At 40.5% G+C, this 19940-nt stretch overlaps 1 protein-coding gene across 1 annotated transcript in view; it reads right to left on the bottom strand.

The window, feature by feature from the left end:
- LOC134351356 (large ribosomal subunit protein uL3-like) overlaps positions 1-16638 on the bottom strand; it is a 29068-nt gene extending 12430 nt beyond the window's left edge. Inside the window, exons 1-6 of the mRNA XM_063057431.1 lie at positions 16481-16638; positions 16048-16240; positions 14288-14456; positions 8778-8913; positions 6395-6581; positions 1405-1565 (exon numbers count right to left, since the gene is read on the bottom strand). Coding sequence (XP_062913501.1) covers positions 1405-1565; positions 6395-6581; positions 8778-8913; positions 14288-14456; positions 16048-16240; positions 16481-16483 — 849 coding nt within the window. The 5' untranslated portion in view covers positions 16484-16638. The remainder of the gene's footprint in view (positions 1-1404; positions 1566-6394; positions 6582-8777; positions 8914-14287; positions 14457-16047; positions 16241-16480) is intronic.
- Positions 16639-19940: the final 3302 nt, after the last annotated feature.

Genomic DNA, 19940 nt, shown 5'->3' with positions numbered 1-19940 from the left:
GACTCATTCCACTGAGATGCAGCACAGAGCGTCATAGGAAGTCATTCCTGCCTGTGGCCATCAAACTTTACAACTCCTCCCCTGGAGGGTCAGACACCCTGAGCCAAGAGGCTGATCCTGGACTTATTTCATAATTTACTGGCATAATTTACATATTACTATTTAACTATTTATGGTTTTATTACTATTTATTATTTATGGTGCAACTGTAACAAAAACCAATTTCCCCCGGGATCAATAAAGTATGACCATGGCTATGACTATGACTATGATCGGCAGCTCAACTCCAGCTGCCACATTCCAATGTGCAGTAGTGGAAGCTGGGACTGAGCTGGTCCTTGAGTAGGAAATTGTTGGTAATTCCCCATTGAATTGCCAGCCAGAGATAATCACAACTTGGCATATTAATTTAAATCCCAACCATCAGTGGAAGCTCTGTAGCCATCTGTTTGGCAGTGGTGGGATACATTCGTGGGAGTTATCCTGGGGTTAAAGGTCACATGTAATCTCAGAGTGTGGCTCTGGGAGTTTGAGCATGACGAAGCTAGAAAGCATGTGGAAATTTTTTCTCATTTTCCGACTGATAGTAACATCATGACATTTACAGTTAGTAGAGGAGTATCATACTTGACTAGGTCTGAATTTCCAGGGTATTCTTGATCTATTGATTTCATACAATTTTTAAATGGCATACAATGCAGAATAGGCCCTTCTGACCCTTTAAACTGCACCTCCCAGCAACCCCTGATTTAACCCTATCCTAATCACAGAATAATTATAGCCTAACAACTGGTACATCTTTGCACTGTGGGAGGAAACCCACGCAGTCACAGGGAGAACGTAATGTACAAACTCCTTGCAGCAGGAATTGAACCTGGGTCACCCGTACTGTAAAGCATTGTGCCAACCACTAGGCTACCTTACCACTTATACCAGTGGTATGGCACAGAAGGGATCTCGTCAGCTTACAAGTTGTTCCCAGAGGAACAATCTATTATAATCCAGTTCCCTACTCCTTCCCTGTGGCCCGGTAAATTATTTTCTCCTGTGTGCCTTTCACCACCTTCAAATAAAGTGGTTTCTTGATCATCACCTTCTCTGGGTAAAAATTATTTTCCTCATGCCTCGTCTGTTTCTCTTACCTTTGTCTTTTTGTGGCTCCCAGTTATTGAACCATCCAGAAATATAACATCTTAACTGTTCAAGTAACCATTGAAGTAACACTCACTACAGGCTGAAGGAACTCAGCAGGTCGGGCAGCATCCGTGGAAACGATCAGTCAATGTTTCGGGCCGGATGCTGCCCGACCTGCTGAGTTCCTCCAGCTTGTAGTGAGTATTGCTTTGACCTCAGCATCTGCAGAATATTTTGTGTTAACCATTGAAGTAAACGTTTGACATTTACCTTCTTATTAATCTCTGTACGGTGGAAAAAACCCTTCTGCCCTGCACGGGCAATAGTGTACCCAACTCGAGCTGGATGCCAGGCCCCAATGCAGGCAACCTTTCGCAGACCTTTATGGGTCTTCCTTGGCAGTTTTTTAGTGTGCCACCGGGAGGTCACACCTGTGAACCAACAAAAAAATGTGTCAATTTGGAGTTGCATTTTGTTTGCATGTTAACATTGGAATAACTTTCAACAATTCAAAGAAAAGGCTTTTGTTATTCAGAAAAGTTAATCATTTATGATCTCTCTATCTCTAAACTCACTAATTCTAATCTAGGGGTTTTTTTAGGAAAATATAGGTAGAAGGAGGGGGTAGTTGCACTACTAATCAGGGACAATATGACAGCCACACTCAGAGTGGACAAAATGGAGGGCTCGTTCACTGAATCTATATGGACAGAACTCAAAAATAAGAAAGGAGCAATCACGCTGATGCAATTGTACTGCAGACTCCCCAGGAGCCACCGTGACATTGAGGAACAGATTTGCCTAGAGATAAAGGAAAGATGTGAAAACAATAGGATTGTTGTCATGGGGGACTTCAACTTCCCTCATATAAACTGGGACCTTCTTAGTGCAAATGGCTTAGGTGGGGCAAAATTTGTTAGAAGCATCCAGGAAGGTTGCTTAAATCAGTATGTAGGTACTCCAACATGAGGACAGGCTGTACTGGACCTGGTGTTGGGTGATAAACCTGACCAGGTGTCTGACTGCTCGGTAAGTCAGCAGTTAGGGAACAGTGGTGTGGCATGTGGCCAAGTGGTTAGGGCATTGGGCTCACAATCTGAAGGTCATGGGTTCGAGTCTGGGCCAAGGCAGCATGTTGTATCTTTGAGCAAGGCGCTGAACCACACACTGTTCTAGTCTACCCAGCTAAAAATGGGTACCGGCAAAATGCTGGGGGTTAACCTCGTGATAAACTGGCGTCCTATCCGGTGGGGCAGGGGGGAGTCTCGTACTCTCAGTTGCTTCCAGTTGCTTCACAGCACAGAAACCGGCATAAGCACTGGCCTGATGGGCCACAAGGCTCAGGACAGACTTTAACTTTAAACTAGGGAACAGTGACCACAAGTCCTTAAGTTTTAAGATTGTTATAGATAAGGATAGCATGGGCCTTGCAGCAGGGAAAATTACGAATGCATTAGGCAGGAACCAGGGAGAGTTCATTGGAAACAGCTTTTTTTGGGCAAGTCCACATCTGACGTGTGGTGGATGCTTAAAGACCAACTGCACAGAGTACAGGACAGGTATGTTCCAGTCAAGAGGAAGGCCAAAAGGACCTTGGATGTCGAGGAAGGTGATGAATTTAGTCAAGAAGAAATAGGAAACATGTGTAAAGCTCAGGAAGCTAGAATCAAGCAGAGCCCAAGAGAATTATAAAGGAGCCAGAAAAGAAACTCAAAAAGAGACTTGGAAAAGCCAGGAGGGGCCAGGAAAAGTCCTTGACAAGTATGATTAAAGAGAATCCTGGGGCATTCTAAAGATACATCAAGAGCAAGAAGATAACTAGGGAGAGGGTGGGATCAAAGGTGGATAATCTGCTTGTAGGCAAAGGATCGACTATTAACCAAGAAAGATGTGAAGGGCAGTAAGATCAGTGCCAAGGTTACTGGTATGCTAGGGCATGTCGAAGGAAAGAAGAAGGAAGTGCTGGATCTCTTAAAGAATATAAAGGTGGATAAGTCTCCAGGGCCAGATGGGATATACCCTTAGGTTACTAGCAGAAGCAAGTGAAGAGATTGCTGGGGCCTTGACCAATATCTTTGTGCTCTCTTCAACCACAGGTGATGTTTCAGAGAACTGGCAAGTAGCTAATGTTGTTCCATTGTTGAAGAAGAGAACCAGGGATAATTCTAGAAACTATAGACCAGCAAGTCTTAAATCAGTGCTGGGGAAGTTACTGGAGAGAATTATTAGGGATAGGATTTATGATCATTTGGAGAACCATGGGCTAATTAAGGACAGCTAATGTGGCTTTGTGCAGAGCCGTGTCTTCCTAACTCGATTGAGTTTTTTGACAAGGTGACAACGGTGATTTATGAAGCTAGAGCTGTGGGTGTTGTCTATATGGATTTTAGGAAGATGTTTGACAAGGTCCTTCATGAGTGGCCCATCCAAAAGATTAAGAGGCATGGGATCCATGGTGAATTGATTCAGAACTGGCTTACTCATGGAAGACAGAAGGTGGTGGTCGAAGGGAATTATTCTAGCCAGAGGTCTGTGATTAGTTCTACAGGGATCTCTACTGGGACCTCTGCTGTCTGTAATTTATATAAATGGCCTGGATGAAAATGTAGATAGGTGGGTTAGTAAGTTTGCAAATGGTATAAAATTGGTGGTGATGTGCATACTGTAGAAGACTGGCAAAGAATACAACAGGATATGGAACAGTTGAAGATAAGGACAGAGAAATGGCAAATGGAGCTTTCCTGGCCAAATGTGAAGTATTACACCTTAGTAGGTCAAATGTAAAGAGACAGCACACTGTTAAGGGCAAGACCTTTAACAGTGTTGATGAGCAGAGGGATCTTGGGGTCCAAGTGCATGGCTCCCTGAAAGAGGCTACACAGGTTGATAGGGTGGTTAAGAAGGAATTTGGTACGCTTGCCTTTTTTGTCAAGGTATTGAGTTCAAATGTTAGGAAGTTACATTGCAGCTTTATAAAACTCTAGTTAGGCTGAAACTGGAGAATTGCATACAGTTCTGGTCACCATCTTAAAGGAAAGATGTTGAGGCTTTGGAGGGGTGCAGAAGAGGTTCACACTGATTCTGTCTGGATTAGAGGCCATGTGCTATATCAAGAGATTGGACAAACTTGGGTTGTTTTCTCTTGAGAGGCAAAGGCTGAGGGGAATTCTGATAGAAATTTATAAGATTATAGATAGAGCAGACAGACAATATATTTTTCCCCAAGGTCGAAATGTCTAATAACAGAGGATATGCATTTAAGGTGAGAGGGGGTAACTTCAAAGGCGATGTGAGAGGCAAGTTTTTACACAGAGTGATGGGTGCCTGGAATGTGCTGCCTGGGAGGTGGTAGAGGGGAGTACATTAGGGACTTTTAAGAGACTTCTAGATAGGTACAGGAATGTGAGGAAAATGGAGGGATATGAACATTGTGTAGTCATTAAGGGATTAGTTTCGTTGGTCATTTGGTTACTAATTTCTTTGGTTTAGCATAATATTGTGGGCTGAAGGTGATGTTCCAGTCCTGTACTCTTCTATATTTAATGTTTATTCATAACAATCCCATCCGTTCTTCAAAGCATTAGGATCAGTTTTCATGTTTCATTAACCACTTTATTTTTACCCTTGCCCAAAATTCTGGGATCCTCCATGAATCCATCCTAACCCCTAAGGAAGGAAACTGAAGATGGATTGTCTGTGGAAGAAAATCCCAAACTTGTTCAGCACTTTGTAGAAGTGTTCCTTTATAGGTCGAGTATCACACCCCAAATAATAAATAAAAGATTTCTCCCTTTCCACCCTTTAAGCTTCCCTTAATGTCAGGGAACCTTTGATCAAGTCATCTCATGATATTTTAGAACTTGGGCTCTACAATTTGGTCTATATAATATCTCCTCACAGTTTAGATTGGAGTCAAGGTCATGAAGGCCATAAGCCTTCCTATGATATGGTACAGGAAGTTTTCACAATCTGTTAGTCTTGCGAGACCATGGATCTGTGCCAGGAAAGTCTTCACTCTCCAGGAAGCAGGCCTGGGCAAGGCTGTATTGAAGACCAGCAGTTGCCCATGCTGCAAGTCTCCCCTCTCCATGACACCAATGTTGTCCAAGGGAAGGGCAAGGGCTGATATACTTTTTAATATAACTAAGGTATAACCTTTGCCAATGAACATACACAGGTAAATAATGGCTACAAGTTTAAGAGGCGGGGAGGAAGTTTTCAGCAAGTATCTCAATCGTATTTCAAATTCAAGTGCAAGTTGAAGAAAGAAGAACTCATCTGCAATTTTATATGAAAGATTTTCATTCTAACTGATAGACTTCCTCCTTTCATCTATTGTCATCCGAACATGAGTCATAGTTTCTGAAGCTGGAGCATAACTGGAGGTGCCATAGCTCGATTACCTTTTTGATCTTCAGCTTGAATAATATATATTTTCCCTTCTGTAGTCACTTACAGTGCTGAATGTAGACTGTGCAACTATCTTCCTAAGAACCTTAACCAAAGTTAACATAATATATTGGAGACAGCATAATCTATAGGTGCTGAACTATGGAGCAAAAATAAACAAAATATTGAGGAACTCTGCAGATTAGGCAGCATCTGTGGAGGGATAGATGAGTCCAGATGAAGGTGCTTGACTGTAAATATTGACTATCCTTCTCTCCCCACAGATATTGCCAGACCAGCTGAGTTCCTCCAGCAGCTTGTTTTTAACATATATTGTCAGAATGAATAATCCCCCAAGACATTCTAGGATCTACTAATATTGCAACGAGTGTGTCAGGTATGAGCAGCTGGGTGCATATCACAAGTCCTGGTTGTGCAGCCGCTGACACCAGGCAGACAGTCTCTGAAGAGTATTGTTAATGGCTGGGGTCATCCATCTTATGAAGACACTACCCAGAAGAAGACAATGGCAAACCACTTCCGTAGGATTTGCCAAGAACAATCAAGGTCATAAACCACGATTGCCCATAGCACATAATGATGACGAGTGTTTCAGAGTACACAGTTGTTTCTGAATCATAATGGGAATGTTGATAAGGCTCAGAAGAAGGAATGTTGCAATTTTCTCTGTTCTCTCCAACTTCCAACATGGAGTTTGGGATTGGCAAATATTACATCAGAAGTTTTCATTCATCCAAATAGATCACTCTTTTTGTTTTAAGTTTGAAAAAAGATGTTTTAAAATAAGGCAATTATTTCCATATAATATTTTTAAATTACAGAAAAATTCTGGATTAAGCATTTGAACTACCTTTGAATCCCTTTCCTTTGGTGACTCCAATGACATCTATATTTTCATCTTGATGGAAGATAGAGTGCACTGAGATTTGTTTCTCCAGTTTCTCGTGTGCCCAGTCTACTTTGTCCGCAACGGTTCCACCATTCAGTTGAATTTCCATCATATGGGCCTTCTTCTGGCGCAAAGGTAGCAGCTTCATCTAACGGGGAAGGAAGAACAGGATTGCATATATAATATAAAAACAAGGAGTGCAGGTAGCAGTCAGCAAGTCAGGCAAGAACTATGCAAGGAGACACATTTCAGGTCAGAGCCCTTCACCAAATTAATTGTCAGCTACTCCATGACCACATTGTTTAAACGATTGACTTCTGTTGTTAGACCCTACATTCAGCCAAGGCATGTCAATTGATTAAAAGGATACACAAGGCTTATGAGTATTTTCACTCTACTGCCTTGCAATCTGCTCACAAATGATCCAGCTAACAAAGGAGATGCATTTTTTTACTGAACCTTTTTCAACTCAGTGCTTCGTATCTCTTTAGGTCACAAATAAAGAGATTCTCCGGATGCTGGAAATCCAGAGCAATACACACAAAATGCTGCAGGACCTCAACATGCCAGGCGGCACCTGTGGAGGAGAATAAACAGTTGACGTTTTAGCCCGAGACCCTTCTCCAGAACCAGAAAGTAAAATGGGAGGTGATAGGTGAAAAACATAAAGGGCTGAGAAGAAGGAATCTGTTGGGAGAGGAGAGTGAACCGTGGGAGAAAGGGAAGCCGGAGAGACAGCAGGGGGAGGTGATAGGCAGGTAAGGAGAAGAGAAGAGGTAAGGGGGGGCATCAGGAGGTCCTGCAAGTGGAAGAAGTGCCACACCTGCCCATTCATCTCCTCTTTCACCTACATTCATGGCCCCAAGCAATCCTTCCTGGTAAGACAACACTCCCCTGCCAGTCTGTTGGAGGTGATGGACAGGTAAGGAGATAAGGTGAGAGAGGGAAACAGAAATGGGAATGGTGAAGGGGGACACTTCCAATGAACATTGATTTCTCAAACTTCTGGTAATTACCCCTACCCTTCACCATTCCCATTCCCATTCCCGTTTCCCTCTCTCACCTTATCTCTTTACCTCCCTCTGGTGATCCTCCCCCTTCCCTTTCTTTCATGGTCTCTACCCTCTCCTATCAGATTCACCCTTCTCCAGCCCTTTATCTTTTTCACCTATCAACTTCCCAGCTCTTTACTTCACCACTCCTCTCCCGATTTCACCTATCACCTATCATCTTGTACTTCTTCCTCCCCTCATCCCAGCTTCTTGCTCTACCTTCTCATCTTTATTTTCCAGTCCTGATGAAGGGTCTCAGCTCGAAACATCAACCATTTACTTTTTTCCATAGATGCTGCCTGACCTTGAGTTCTTCCAGCTTTTTGTGAGTGTTGCTTGGATTTCCAGCATCTGCAAATTTTCTTGTCTTTGTGTCACTCAGTTTGATCAGCTCTTCAATGGAGGAATTAGTGAAGCACATACAACAGAAATTACTGCTAGGAGGGCCCTCACACAAATGATGCGTTGACCCACCATGTGTAGCTAGTTTACCATGCCTTGGGACAAAAAGAGATTACCAGCCCGTGCTTTGTTGATGTTGAAATTGCTGTTTGCAGGATCTTGGTGACAACACATAATTGATTTTGCAGAACAAAGGGACATCCTAAGGTTGTGAAAAGGGTTAAATCAGTCCAAAAGCAAAACACCTTGGATACTGTAAATCTGAAACTTAATAGAAATCTGGAAACACTCATAGATCAGAATGGAAAGAAAAGCAAAATTAATGTTGCAGACTGATGACCTTTCAGATCAACGCCCCTCAGAAGATCGTCAACTTGCATTTATTTAACAACATTAACACTTCAAAACTATTTTTTAATTTTAACTTGGAATTATTATTATTATTAAATGCATTGGTCTAAATGCTGTGTTAAATTCTGAATTGCGTGCACTTCTGACATTAAAACTTAAAATTGTCAGTACTATTCAACTGCTTTGAAATTTTAAAACTGGTTAACTTTATAATCCTCAGAACACCATAGTCCTGATCACTAGTGCCAAAGGTGAATCCTTACACCACATTATAGAGCACTGCCATATCAATCAAGCTTCAGTAGTATAGGTTTGAAGTCATAGTGAGAAATGACATCTAAGAATTCTCAGTCTTTCCACTAGTTCTGAAGATGCTGCTCCCATGCTTGAAGTAAAACACATTGAAAGTCATCACAGTAGCACGGCTTTTGGAATTGCTTTGATACCAATCTGGCCCCACTTTGTGATATGGGTCTTAAAAATTAATGTCTAGAATTGGAAGAAGTAGATAGGTACAACAGAGAAAAAAAAGTTCTCACCTGAGTATGAACAATGACTCTGATGACTTTGCAATACTTCCTCATGGCTTCAAAATCTTTCTCCAGTTGTTTCTTCCCCGCCTCATCCTGCCATTTCTTGTTGTATTTAGTAAAGGCTTTCCTCTTACTCTTGCACCTAATTGAACATGCAAATATGGCATGGACCGTATCTTATACTATATTGAAAAGATATTAATTATTCCTCTCAAAGACGTGACAGAAAATACCCTTTATGTTTATGTCATAAGGCTGAATTTTCCAAATGAATCTTGCAAATTTATAAGAAATTGAAAAGAATAAGAAGAACTGGACATGGTTCTACAATGCCCACCTGTGGACCTGCTCCACCTTCTAGCAGCTCATGCATTTTATTTTCCAATGTACAATCCACCTTATTTACACTGTTTCAGCTTTTCTCCACAAACAACAAGGTACTTAAAAAGTTGGGCAAATAATTTAGAATTGAGTGGTGACCCCATTAACAAAGTGTTTCCAATGCAGAAAAGCACAATTTACAAAATGTTGTAACTGCTTTCAGTCAAACTCTTGTTCAACTAACCATACTTTTCAAATTAGTCGGTTACCCAAGCAAGAGATGAATTTTCCAGGGCAGGACCCCAGGCAAAACTATCATTCAACCTGTCTTTCTCAGAATCAGAATCAGGCTTATTATCACCGGCATGTGATGTGAAATTTGTTAACTTAGCAGCAACAGTTCAATGCAATACATAATCCAGCAGAGAAAAATTAATAATAATAATAATAATAAATACACATAATAATAATAATCAATAAACAAGTAAATCAATTATGTATATTGAATAGATTTTTTAAAACGTGCAAAAAGAGAAATACTGTATATTAAAAAAAAAGTGAGGTAGTGTCCAAAGATTCAATGTCCATTTAGGAATCGGTTGGCAGAAGGGAAGAAGCTGTTCGTGAATCGCTGAGCATGTGCCTTCAGGCTTCTGTATCTCCTACCTGATGGTAACAGATAGAAAAGGGCATGCCCTGGGTGCTGGAGGTCTTTAATAATGGACGCTGCCTTTCTGAGACACCGCTCCCTAAAGATGTCCTGGGTACTTTGTAGGCTAGTACCCAAGATGGAGCTGACTAGATTTATAACCTCCTGCAGCTTCTTTCGGTCCTGTGCAGTGGCCCCTCCATACCAGACAGTGATGCAGCCTGTCAGAATGCTCTCCATGGTACAACTATAGAAGTTTTTGCGTGTATTTGTTGGCATGCCAAATCTCTTCAAACTCCTAATAAAGTATAGCCGCTGTCTTGTCTTCGTTATAACTACATCGATATGTTGGGACCAGGTTAGATCCTCAGAGATCTTGACACCCAGGAACTTGAAGCTGCTCACTCTCTCCACTTCTGATCCCTCAATGAGGATTGGTATGTGTTCCTTCGTCTTACCCTTCCTGAAGTCCACAATCAGCTCTGCGGCACCACTCCATTAGTTGGCATATCTCACTCCTGTATACCCTTTTGTCACCACCTGAGATTCTACCAACAATGGTTGTATCATCAACAAATTTATAGATGGTATTTGAGTTATGCCTAACCACACAGTCATGTGTATATAGAGAGTAGAGCAGTGGGCTAAGCACATGCCCCTGAGGTGTGCCAGTGTTGATTGTCAGTGAGGAGGATACGTTATCACCAATCTGCACAGATTGTGGTTTTCCAGTTAAGAAGTCAAGGATCTAATTGCAGAGGGAGGTACAGAGGCCCAGGTTCAGCAACTTCTCAATCAGGATTTTGGGAATGATGGTATTAAGTGCTGAGCTATAGTTGATGAACAGCATCCTGACATAGGTGTTTGTGTTGTCTAGGTGGTCTAAAGCCGTGTGGAGAGCCATGGAGATTGCGTCTGCCATTGACCTATTGTGGCAATAGGCAAATTGCAATGGGTCCAGTTCCTTGCTGAGGCAGGAGCTCAGTCTAGTCATAACCAACCCCTCAAAGCATTTCATCACTGTCGATGTGAGTCCTACCAGGTGATAGTCATTAAGGCAGCCCACATTATTCTTCTTAGGCACTGGTATAATTGTTGCCTTTTTGAAGCAAGTGGGAACTTCCGTCCGTAGCAGTGAGAGGTTGAAAATGTCTTTGAATACTCTTGATCGTTGGTTGGCACTGGTTTTCAGAGCCTTACCAGGTACTCCATTGGGACCTTCCGCCTTGCGAGGGTTCACTCTCTTTAAAGACAGCCTAACATTGGCCTCTGAGATGGATATCACAGGGTCATCAGGCGCAGCAGTTCTGTGAGTAAGCTGAGGAGTGCATCTAAATCAGTGATTGATTTAGGTCTCCCCTGCACTTACAATCAATTATGAAGGGAGGCAGTACAGAAATGAATCAAAAAGAAGGGAGAAGAGGGATTTTATAAGTGAATTTACGAGAGGCTTAGCTTGCCTGAGCAGATCAAGAAAATGACAAAATCTCAGTTGTTCCCTTGATTATTAATCACCTTCTATTTCTATTCAAACATCTATTTTATGTAATTGTAGTCTGATATTTTATGTTCAAATTCAATTTTATTGTCACTCAACCATATATATATATCCTGCCAAATGAAACAACATTCCTCAGGACCAAAGTGCACAACACAACACATACAATTCACACACAACACAAGAAGCAATATTACCACAAATAAGTTAACAACTAATAAGTTGCACTTACAACACAAGTTAAAAAATAAACAGTCTAACACCACTGTTGCTTCATATGTGACGAGACCTGGGTATGGCAGGGAGTTCAGTAGCTTATGGCCTTGGGGGGGAAAAGCTGTTTCCCATTCCAACAGTTCTTGTCCTAATGCTATGGTACCTCCTGCCTGATGGTGGGGGTGGGGGAGTGATCAAAGAGATTATTTGATGAATGGTGGGGATCATTGACAACGCTAAGGGTCCTGAGTCCCGAGTGCTCCTGTACATATTTCATACGGGTGGAAGAGAGACCCCGACAATCGTCTCAGCAGTACTTTGTAGAGTCTTGTGGCCAAATGCCTCACAATTCCCGTACTAGACAGTAATGCAGCTGAGCAGGACACTGTCAATGGTGCTCCTATAAAAATTGGTTAGAATTGGGGGGGGGGGTTAAGATGTTGCTGTGATTTCTTGATTAAAGAGATGGTGTTGAGGGAACAGGTGAGATCACCTGTAATGTGCACTCCCAGAAATTTGTGCTTCTAACCTTCTCCAATGTTTATCTGCAATGAAGAATGGTCAACATGCACCTTCCTGAGGTCCACAAACATCCCCTTGGTCTCATCCATGTTGAGACTCAAGATGTTGTGTTCACACTGTTCTACCAGCCACTCTGACTCCTCTCTGTATGCTGTCCCTTTATCATTGTTGATGAGACCAACCACTGTTGTGTCACCAGCGAACTTGGTGAGTCACTTTGAACCAGAGCTAACAGGACAATCATGTGTCAGCAGCGGGGTGAGCACGCAGCCCTGGGGTACATGATGCTCAGCGTGATGGAGCTAGAGATGCTGCTCCCAACATGGACTGACTGTGGTCTTTCTGTCAAGAAGCCCGAGATCCAGTTACAAAGAGAGATGTTGAGACACACTGAGGGCAGAATACCAACCAGGTCCTGAGGGATGACCACATTAAATGCTGAGCTGCAGTGGATGAACAGCATCCTGGTGTGTGAGGCACCAGTTCCAGGTGGGACAGGACACAGTGGAGTGCACAGGCTATGGCAACATCAGTGGACCAATTTGAGTGAGAAGTGAACCGGAAGAGATCTAATGTAGCAGGAAGATGGGATTTAATGTGATCTATAACCACCCACTCAAAACACTCCATTACTGTTGAGGTCAATGCCACTGGACAGTAGTCATTAAGCAACAGTGGCATTATAAATACTGTCTTGAAGCCTGTGAGGACAGGGGACTGTTCCAAAGAGATGCTGAAGATGTCTGTTACAACCTCTGTTAACTGGGCTGCACAATGTCTCAGCACCCTACCCAGTATGTTATCAGGCCCTGCAACTTTACATGGGTTGACCTTGGCTGGGGTCTTCCTCACGTGAATCAGCTGCAGCCAGACAGAGTGCCTGCTCCTTGGGGGGAGGGGGAGTCTTCCTTGCCGGCGCATTATCCCACCTATCAAACTGTGCGTAAAAGACATTCAGCCTATCAGGAAGAGTGGCATCATTATCACTGACGCATATGGTCTGAATGACCTGCCGCTTGCGCCTCGTGTCTATGGCGTCACAGAAATGACCGTGAGTGGTGCTGTTTTGCCTTCCTGATGGCACGGGAAAGTGCAGCTCATGCTGACCTGACAGCCATTTTATGCCCCAGTCTGAAGGCAGCTTCCCGATCCCTACGCAGCGTTTGGTTTGTTGTCAACCATGGCAACTATGATATTTATGCTGTCACTTCCTTAGGAGCCAATAAACAACTTTATTTGTTAATTTTTGAGTAATATCTAGAAAGAGCTCAATGCCTGCAACATATATTGAATAATTACTTCATGAATAAATGTAAACACCGCTGATGGAGGCATAAAATTACATATACTGTACTGTATTACATATATTAATGGATTTAGCAAAGGTAAATGGACTTCAACATTGGCAAGTATAAGATCATGTGTAGAGGGCCTAGAACTGAAAGAACTGAGAATCTTCTAACTGATTAAGCACTACAAACTTTAGTGATGTAGAAAGAGCCTTAGAGGTGCATGTACTATACATAAAAAATTTAAATGTCACAGACAAGTATAGAAATTAATCAAAATGCCTGTGAAACTAGAAGTTGTGAAGCAATTATTCGAAGCCCTGGTTTAACTATGCCTGGTGAACTGTGAGCTGTAGAAAGGATATTTTGTTCTTGGAGACAGTAAGCATTAAACGTATGAAAATGATACCTAATAACTGGACACAGGAGTGACATTATGAAGAGGGATTAGCCAAACATTGTTGAATTTAGGGCACTAAGAAGTGATTTGTTCTGAGATTTAAAGATATTAAGGGAAGAACTGACAAACAGTTTAAGACTAGATGACTACCTAAACTGTGCAACCAAGTTTCTTAAAATTGGAGTTTGGAAAAAATGGAAGTGTGGAAACCATGTGCTTCTCCAAGCCCAGTTCTAGTTATTGGAACACAAGAGAACCATCAATGCCCTGGATGCAATGCAAAGGAGATTCTCAATGGTTTTGATTCAAAGGTTAATGAATATTTTAAATACTGTGAAGTGACAAAGTTAATACATCAGGGGATTTTAAAATTAAATTTGGCGTAGGATGAGAGAGCAATGCACTCTGATAGAACAAATGAACTTGCTCTGGTAGCCTTTAGTCTTCTCATGGTCTCTAAGGATCTTTTGTCTAAATAGATTGAATCCCACATGAGATGGGGACACCAAATGAATTTGGGATTGAAGCTTTGCAGCTTCTTCCTTTAAGTTCTATTCCACCCATATTTACTAGTACTTGACAAAGGCAAATTTTTGAAAAAGAGAGAAAAATTCTTATTACCAGTTCTTGTAGAAACGACGCTTGCATTCATCACTTATGTGTTCCGCAAAGATTGTCTTCAATGCCCGCAATCCCCTGGGAGTGTCCACATATCCAACAATCCCAATGATTACTACTGGAGGTGTATCTATTATCGTAACAGCCTCCACCATTTCGCGTTTTGAGATCTCTGAAATATTAAAACATCCAGTTCAAATATAGAAAGTTGAGTGGGATAGACATTGTATTGGAAGTAATGCCCTGATATTTTTTCAATACCAGAGCTGCAAAACCGACAACTACACCAAAATGTGATTTTCTGTCAAATTAAGCAATGGGAGCTGTACCATTATCAACCATTATAAGCAAAATACTATTCAACAGATAGTGCAAAAGCAAGGCTCAAACTAGACAACCATAAAGCATCAGTAACTGACAATAAAGAGTGAAAAATAAAGTACTTGCAATCCTATAGCAGCTTTCACAACTTTAGTACACTTCAAAGTAAGTTATAGCCAATTAAATACTTCAGATACTGTATATAACTCCTGTGGTAATTAAGTTAGGGCAGCACAGTAAACAACAATGACATAGTCTGTTTCTTAATTATGTTGATTCAGGAATAAATACTGCTCAACAGCCTGAGAGATTTTCAGTCTTCAAAATGGTGCCACAGCATCTTGAGGGAACAGTTTTTGTATGAATGTATTATCTGATGGACTATGCCTTTCTCAGTGAAAATATAGAAAAATCAACAACTGCAGAACTGAAAATTTAAAATAAAACCAGAAAATGTTGGAAATAGCAGATTTAGGCCAATCTGTGGGAAGAAAAACAGAGTTAATGTTTCAGGTGACAGACCATTTTTCAGAATGCACCAAAAAAGGGACTTCAACCTGAACTGTTAATGGTTTCTTTTCCCACTGATGCAACCTGACCTGTTGGGTATTTCCAGCACTTTCTGTTTTTAATTTTTGTCCCTTCTCAGGGTTGTTGTAGGATTTCAGCCAAGAAATTTCCTCAGACAGGCCACTGGTTTGAGTCGCTGATGTCGAAGGCGTTGTTGGGTCACGATGCTCTCAAGGATTTTGAGATTTATAGTTTGGACTGTAGTTCACATTGGCCTCTTTCGGATCTGTAAATTTTTTTGTGTTTTTGCCCATGCTTTCCTGTAAGTTGGCAGGCTGGGGATTTGTTTGATCTGTTAGTTTTTGTGCGAGGGAGGGCTTGGGACAGGCTGGGGGTTTGCGAGTGTTTCTTTTCGTGCAGGGGATTGGTGTCTTTCTTTCAACTATTTATATAGTTTTCGGTATTCTCTGGCTATCTGGAGAAGAGGCAAGTTTCAGAGTTGTATTCTGCATACTTACTTTGATAATACAATGAACCTATGAACTTGCCTCACACCTCTGGAGTAAGAAATGAATCCACAATATTTGTTCTTGGATGACTGAAAAGAACTCTCGACTCTAAATTAGAAAGTTAAAGGTTCAAACCTCATTTCTGAGACTGGAACCCAATAATCTATCCAGTCTGTATTTGAAGGAATGCTAAAATGTTAGTTGAGCCATCTTTCTGATGATAGGACATGAAATAAGAAGTCCATTAGGATTTCATTGACAGTATATTGCATAGACAAGCATTACATGGTCTGGCTGGATAAGAGTTTTCACAGACAAGGTAGACACATATAAGGCATTAGCAAGGATATGAAGTTTAATTGCCTGGGCAATACATAAACAGAATGTTACATGGAACAAGGAGTAAAATAAGACAAATCTTACTTTGGCCTGGTCTGTGTATATCCCGCAAAATATGAGTCATGCCAGCTTTGTATCCCAAAAAAGCTGTCAAATGCACAGGCTTGCTTGGATCATCTTTAGGCCAGCTTTTAACTTTCCCTCTGTGCCTGGAACTTCTCTTACGAGGAAGGAATCCTGTGTGCCCATGCCTGGGCGCTGAAAATTTGCGATGTGACTGGAGAAAAAAGTCGAATCATTAAAAAATGCCCTTCACACAACAGTTAATCACTGAACATCCACAGCACAAATATAAGCTCCAGATCTTCTGGAAAAAGTTTCATTAAAGTTCAGAGTAAACCATATAAAAATAGGAACAATACAACATATGCATTCACAGTCCCTTTTATGGCTAATCTAAGAAAAAAAATACTTATGTCCAATCACAGATTTTAAAATTAAGAGAAAGCATACAAACCATGATGTGGACCGTGCGTTAGTGGACAGCTGAAAGAGGCAGTTTCTAAATGCTGAAATAAGCTCATACTTAAGATGTTACTTAATATACAATCACAAATTTAGCTCCTGGCTCCATTACCCCATGGATTGATTTCAGGAGCAGAGTGGCAAACTCAGGTTTGACACCACAGCAGTTGCAGTAACTGAAACACCAGGTGCCACTATCACTGTTCATTGAATGACAAATATCTACTGGCATCTTTTGACGATTATTATTAGTGCTATTCTCCTTCACGGGATACATTACTCCTGAAAATAAAATGAATATTAATAGTGTTAGTCAAATGATATTTATGCTGTGTTACTAAAGATAATATGGATTCAGTGTTGTTGAATTACATAAAACTACGTACGTATATTTTGTCATCCTTACTTATGACAGGACCCACATATGAAAACTTACTTAATATTAAAAACTATATGCCAGTAGCTTTTTAACATCTAATAAAATCAATTGCATGTGAGCCAAGAGAAAGTCAAGCGTGTGTGTGGTTCCCTCAAGCACTGTACACCGATTGTTTGTAGAACTTTCTACACACACCGACGCCATCCAGAGAATGGTTAATGTGACACAATCCTTAAAAAAACTAATAACATTAAAACACTCAATATTTTATATATACTGTATATATAAAATGTACTGCTTCTACATTTCTTACCAGAAGTATAAACTCGTATGTTTACATATCAGTCTTTATAAATGTAGCTCAGTCACAGGCTTTGGCTGTGATCACTACTCACAGATACTGTGAATATTATTCTCTGGATCGAGAATACAATGTCTCATCTTAACTAACAGGCTGTGTTGGATCATTTCCAATGCAATAATAGCATATCATCCCAGCAGGAATCTTTCTTTCCCCACTTCAGTTGTCATGATCTGGATTCTACATCATAACAACCAAGATTTCCAATAAAATAAGTCTAAATAGACCTACAGTACATTAGATTTGGGGACGTACCCTGAAGCACTAACTTTTCCTTAATGTCCCTGACTGCCTTGTCATATTTAATGACCTTTCTTTCTTTATCAAAGTTGTGCCTTAAAAGCTACCTTTGATTAAGCAACTGAACCGTTTTCCTGACATCATGTTCAGTGGCCCAAAATCAATTTTGTTGGTTTGGCAATGCCCCTGTGAAGTGTTTGAGATGTTTGTCAGATTATTTCAAGGAAAGCAATTGTTTCATAGTTGCTCCCACTATAATACAGTTTTTTTATGACATTGATGACAAGAAAAGTCCATCTGCACAGCATAATAACTAAAGAATCGTGACTGGAGATCTCTGTCCCTCCACAGCATCACCCCTCATCCAAAGTGAAATGATACTGGGAGTGGAACCTGTGGCATACCCAAGCTCTCATTATTGATATTTTGTACTTACTTTGTCCCAGAAAGTCATTTTAAGCATTCTATTAATCGCTGTCAAATGTAAAATGTGTACACATGTGTATTTTAATGATTTATCACAAAGCTTGCTTACGTATATTGAGCTTTGTTTCTAGATAGCTCTGGAGCTATTCTGTTCTCTATTGCTTTGTATTCTGTGTTATGCGTTTATTATGTTTATTATGGTAACTAGTCTCATTAGTTTGGGTGCGGTAAAAGTGAAGGGAATAAGTTACATATTCTTGCTTATTTTGCGGCAGTTTGTAGCTTGGAACTGGTGGAGGTCATACCTTTGCCGATTGTTAATAAAGGATTGAATTAAGGATTCAACTCTTTGGAACAATCGTTTCATTGGAGCTGAAGGTGGATCATGCAAGTACAACAACCCCGTGGCGGTTGCATGCTAGTGGCAAGTGCTTTGTTTTGATTCTGGATTAGTTTTGCCGTTATAAAGAGTAGGAATTTTTAATCTTACAGCTGCCGGAGGATATGATGAATTTGAACTCCTTTCTCAAATCATGAATCTTGAAATGTAAAACATCATTAAGGTTGAAACTTATAGTAATGCTGCCAAATCTTCAAGTGAAGACTTCTGACAAGTACAAGACTAAAGATGCACACTTGAAATTTCTTCCAACTGTTCTGATTTAATATTGCATTATCAGAAGTGCTGTACTTCAGATAACATATCTACATGAGGCTCTACATCCCAGATAGATAACAGGAGAGATTCCCAAAGAGCACTTTGCAAAAGAGCAGGTGAGACTCCCTTGTATCTTGTCTAAATTTTGTCCCTCATTAAAGTAAATTACTGTATCTGTTCATTGATGGGGCCCAGCTCTGTGCAATTAGTTGTTATGAATTACAACAGTGATTAAACTTAACAGGAATTAATTTGCTGCAAGGTATGTTGGAACTGTGATCCAAAAAGAGAATATTTAATTGCAAATATGTACTTCTTTATATTGATATGCAAACTTGTAACTCCTAAAATAAAAACTTTCAAAGATGATTCCAATAATATTTTCAATTTTCAATTAAAAAATAGCCCCGGTGCTGCATGGTTCCTGTTAAGCAGTGTTTTGAATTCTCTCTGTAATAGTATAAAAAGAATGAAGTCCATCAGTTTGCATTGAAAAAGAGTTGTAAATGAATATCTTAGATTTAAATGCTAAGAGAAATTATGGATAATCAATGTCCAAAATGATCCCAAAGAGAAAAATAAAAGGCAGAAAAGTGATTGAGGTGATATTACATTGAAGCTATTATAAAACAAATAGGTAGGTCATTTAGTGGAAACAGAACATGAGTAAATAGCTATGCTCACAAGCACAGAATTCACCAGAGGATCTCTATCTCAAGTTCCAACCGCCCTCACTCCATACCACAGAAGTTCTACCACAACTAATCTCTTGCCAGCAGCCAAGAAAGAAAATGCTATAATCTGAAATAATTGGTCTATATAAAGGCAAGACAACTGTCAAATGCTCATGAAAAATGCTACTCATCAAGCTTGAGAGAAATAATTAGGGCAGCATTAGAAGCTAAGGACAAAAAATTCAGATTGGGAATTGAATTTATAAGGTGAACAGAGTTGCTCTTGAAGACAGAACAGAATTGTCTGAATAAGCAACCAATAGATCTGCTATTGACTTCCTTTGGATTTCTCGTACCTCAATACTTAATGCTCTTTCTGCTCGTCTTCCATCATCATTATTATTAAAAGTCATCTATAATGGACTTGATCCAGTTTTGTCCACTGCATGGAGGACGTTGTCCATTTCTCAGAGTGGTAGTCCTCTGAGTTTTGCTTGAATTTCCTGGCATTGCAGAATAAAGACAGAGGTTCTGCTGAGTGATTTTGAGCAACTAGGGACTAAGTTAAAATGCAGAAACAAAAAGGTAATAATCCCTAGATTGTTACCTGAGCCACATGCAAATTGGCATAGGGTTAATAAGATTGGAAAGCTAAATGTGTGGATCAAAGATTGGCATAGAAGAAATGGATTTGAATTTGTGGTGCATTGGCAC

This window comes from Mobula hypostoma, chromosome 9, assembly GCF_963921235.1.
Source record: "Mobula hypostoma chromosome 9, sMobHyp1.1, whole genome shotgun sequence".
In the NCBI taxonomy this organism is placed as follows: domain Eukaryota; kingdom Metazoa; phylum Chordata; class Chondrichthyes; order Myliobatiformes; family Myliobatidae; genus Mobula; species Mobula hypostoma.
The sequence above is the reverse complement of the archived record's forward strand: the minus strand, read 5'-3'. Positions and strand labels throughout refer to the sequence as shown.